The 4,118-nt window shown below is 41.9% G+C and overlaps 1 protein-coding gene across 1 annotated transcript; it reads right to left on the bottom strand.

The window, feature by feature from the left end:
* Positions 1-1,149, bottom strand: LOC109193309 (uncharacterized mitochondrial protein AtMg00810-like). Its single transcript, XM_019344172.1, has one exon. The coding sequence runs from the start codon at positions 1,147-1,149 to the stop codon at positions 1-3; it is 1,149 nt and encodes a 382-aa protein (XP_019199717.1).
* Positions 1,150-4,118: the final 2,969 nt, after the last annotated feature.

Raw genomic sequence — 4,118 nt, 5'->3', positions numbered from 1 at the left:
TCAGTACTTAAGGGCCCTAGAGACTGTACTTTGCTTCTTAGATTTCCAGGAAATCAGTGTTTCCCCTAGGAACATACAGAAGCCTGTAACAGATCTTCTAGTGTTAGGACAGGCTGCCCAATCTGAATCTGCAAATCCACTTAGTCTAAGGCTGGATTTTGCTGAGAAGAACAAACCCTGAGCTGGACATTGCTTGATATATCTAAGAACTTTGTGAGCTGCTTGTAGATGTGTAGTGGTAGGTTTGTCTAGAAACTGAGACAATTGTTGAACTGCAAAACAGATGTCTGGCCTTGTAATGGTTAAGTATAACAACTTACCAATAAGTCTTCTGAACTGTGTGTTGTTTTCCAATGGTGTATCATCAGTTTGGGACAGTTTTAATGTCTGAGTCATGGGAGTCTTCACAGGTTTGCTACCCAAGAAGCCAGTTTCTGTTAGCAGATCCAAAGCATACTTCCTCTGACTAATTGCAATGCCTTTGTGTGTTCTAGCCACCTCCAGACCAAGGAAAAACCTTAAATTTCCCAAATCTTTAATCTGGAAAGTAGCATGGAGATGGTCCTTGATCTGTTGGATCTGGTTTCCATCATTACTTGCCAAAATGAAATCATCAACATATACAAGCAGAGCTACCAGGTTATCACCAGAACCTTTTGTGAATAGGGAGTTGTCACAGACAGCTTGTTTAAAACCCAAAGAAATCAGTTTAGCTGTGAGTTTAAAGTTCCACTGCCTACTAGCTTGTTTGAGCCCAAAAAGTGACTTGGTCAGTTTGCATACTTGTCCTGAATGTTGTGCCACAAAGCCTGGTGGAAGTTGCATGTATACCTCCTCATGAAGATCACCATAGAGGAATGCATTGTTTACATCTAGCTGATGTAGTTTCCATCCTTTGGCAGCTGCCATAGCAAGTAGGGTTCTTATGGATGTAATCTTTGCTACTAGATTGAAAGTGTCAATATAGTCCAATCCACAGGTTTGTGTGTACCCTTTAACTACTAATCTGGCTTTGCATCTTTCTATAGTTCCATCTGATTTATACTTCACTTTGTAGACCCACCTGCAACCAATGACTTGTTTGGAAGGGGGGAGAGTAGTGAGTTCCCAAGTCTGGTTGGCTTGAAGTGCATCTAATTCTGCTTGCATAGCCAGTTTCCAGCAGTTATGTTGAATAGCTTCATTGTAGTTTTTAGGTTCAGCTACATCAAGCACATTCAAGGCAAAAGTCCTAAATTTAGGAGAAAGTTTCTCATAGGTTAGGACAGTAGATAAGGTATGAGGGGTGGTTTTTCTACTAGGAAGTTGGCAATCATAATCTTAGAGATATGTTGGCCTAGATACTTGTCTGGTAGATCTTCTGACTTGTTGCTGGTGTGGCTCAATGGTGGGGACTTCAGGATTGTGTGGTGCAGGGTTCTCAGAGTTATGGGTTGGCATATTGTCATCTTGGGAATTAGTGGGTAGAGGGATGCCATTTGGAATGGATGGTGGGGTAACATTAAGATCTGGGAGAGGTTTTGGTAGGTGTTCATCTGTTGTAGGGCTAGTATTAGGTAGAACAATAGGATTGTTAATCCCCTGGCTACCTGAACTGTGTTGAGCTTCATAAGGGAAGTTTTCTTCATAAAACACTATAGCCCTGGACACCAGGACTTCCTTAGTATGTAAATCATACAACTTGTATCCCTTCGCACCATTAGGGTAACCTAGAAAAACACACTTCCTTGCCCTTGGGGCAAATTTAGTCTTGTATCCACTGAGATTAGCAGCATAGGCTAAGCAACCAAAGACTTTAATGTGGTTGAATTGAGGAGAGCTTCCAAAAAGCATTTGGTATGGAATTCTACCTTGCAAGGCATCTGAAGGTATTCTGTTAATGAAGTAGACAGCTTGCAGAATACAGTCTCCCCAAAAACACTCTGGTAGGCTTGCTTGAAACTTCAGGGCTCTTGCAACACATAAAATATGCCCATGCTTCCTTTCTACCACACTGTTCTGCTGAGGTGTGTAAGTACAGGATGTCTTATGGATTGTCCCTCTCTCTTGGTAAAACTTATCCAACTTGAACTCCTGCCCATTATCTGATCTAACACACTTGACCTTCTTCCCAAATTGTGTGTGAATCAAGACACAGCAGAAATCTTGAACAAGGCCAACAAGCTTCCTAGCCTCATGTTTGCCCCTCATCAAGAATACCCAAGTTAGTCTGCTATAATCATCCACAATGGTCAAGAAGTATTGATGACCATATATGGTATACACACCATATGGCCCCCATATGTCAACATGGACAAGATCAAAACAATTAAGCGAAGCAGTAGTACTAACAGGGAAAGACAACCTTTTTTGCTTAGCCAAATGGCATATATCACAAGCTGTATCTTTATTTGACTTCAAACCAGGTTTATACAATTGCATCATTTTCATTTTTGAATAAGAAATGTGACCTAGTCTGGCATGCCACAATCTATCTGTATTACATACATTTATTCTAATGCTTTGCAAAGAATCAAAAGAAGCAAAAGAATCAGGTTCCACTAAGTGATATAGACTTCTTTCCAACCTAGCATGCCCAATCATCTTCCCAAGGGCTTGATCCTGTATGATACATGTGTCAGAGTATAACACCAATTTACATTTGGAACCCTTGATTAATTGACTGACTGATATCAGGTTGAAATGAAACTCAGACACACAGAAAACATTCTTCAATATTAAGTCATTTGACAGAGTTACTGTCCCTATGTGTGTGATGGCAGTCTTACTTCCATTAGGAAGTTCAACATGCAAACCTTCAACATTGTTGACCTCTGTTAGAATGTGCCTACTACAAACAATGTGATGTGTGGCACCACTGTCCAAGATCCAAGGCACTTTATCACTAGATAAGGGCAGAGAGTTACCTTCTAGCTGAGTGTTGGGAACAAAATTTGCAGAAATCAAATTTGCATGTGGTCTGGTTTCCAAGTCCAGAGGAGAGTTCTGGCTGTAAGCACTGTTTTCCCATTGCAATATCTGCTTAAACAACATATACTCATTCTGGGAGAGAGAGATAGTGTCCTCTTATGGCACTTGAGTAGTTATATGAACTTTATTAACTGTCCCCATGTTCTTGTTTCTTGGCTTCCAACCGGGAGGGTATCCGTGCTTCTTATAGCACTTCTCAATTGTGTGACCAGTGTAGCCACAGTAGGTGCAGACAGGTTTTTTGTTTCTACTGGGATAGAATTTCTTGGTGCCTGAATTGCTCCCTGTAGCTTGGGATAAAAGAACACTACCTGCACTCAAATTGTCCACTGCTTGTGGTGTATAACCTATCCCAATGTTGAATCTCCTTTCCTCCTGCTGGACTATCAAGAATGCCTCATCAACAGAGGGCAAAGGCTTTATCATCATGACCTGCGACTAAACTGAAGCATAGCTATCGTTTAATGCTCTCAAGAACACAGACAGGTTGTCACTGTCAAGATATAATTGCAAGTAGGTAGGGGCCTTATAACTTGTAGTTCGTCCCACAGGACCCTCAATTTTGCAAAGTAAGCACCCACATTGAGGTCTCCCTATCGAACCTGATGAATTTCGACATGTAAATCTGAGATCCAGAATATATCAACTTCTTCGAATCGTGATTTTAGAGTTTTCCAAACTCTTTCAGTAGTTCCTAGCCAAAGAACAGTCTAAGCAATTTCTGGTGAAAGCGCACGCATAATCCAAGTTGCAACCATGTTGTTGCACCTTTTCCAGTAAGGGAATCTGATGTCGTTTACGTCTGGCGTTGCTAGGGTTCCATCCACGAACCCCAACTTGTTCTTGGAGAGGAGGGCCATTTCCATTGCCCTGGCCCAGGGGTGGTAATTTCGTCCATCTAGGGCTGCGGAGACGAGAATCAACGCTGGATTTTCGCTAGTATGCAAGAAATAGGGACTCGCAGAGTCATTCGGGTTGAAAATCGCATTTGTACCGATCGTCGGAGCTACCGTCGGAGCGACTGCTGCCGGAACTGCAGTCTGATTGAACCCCGGAGGTCTGACTGAACTCGTTGCTCCATTCCAAGCCATGTTTCAAAGCTCTGATACCATAACACGAATGAAGGAGCAAAAGAAAGAAAGAACACT

This window comes from Ipomoea nil, unplaced genomic scaffold (genome assembly GCF_001879475.1).
Source record: "Ipomoea nil cultivar Tokyo-kokei standard unplaced genomic scaffold, Asagao_1.1 scaffold1868, whole genome shotgun sequence".
Classification (NCBI taxonomy): Eukaryota; Viridiplantae; Streptophyta; class Magnoliopsida; order Solanales; family Convolvulaceae; genus Ipomoea; species Ipomoea nil.
The sequence above is the reverse complement of the archived record's forward strand: the minus strand, read 5'-3'. Positions and strand labels throughout refer to the sequence as shown.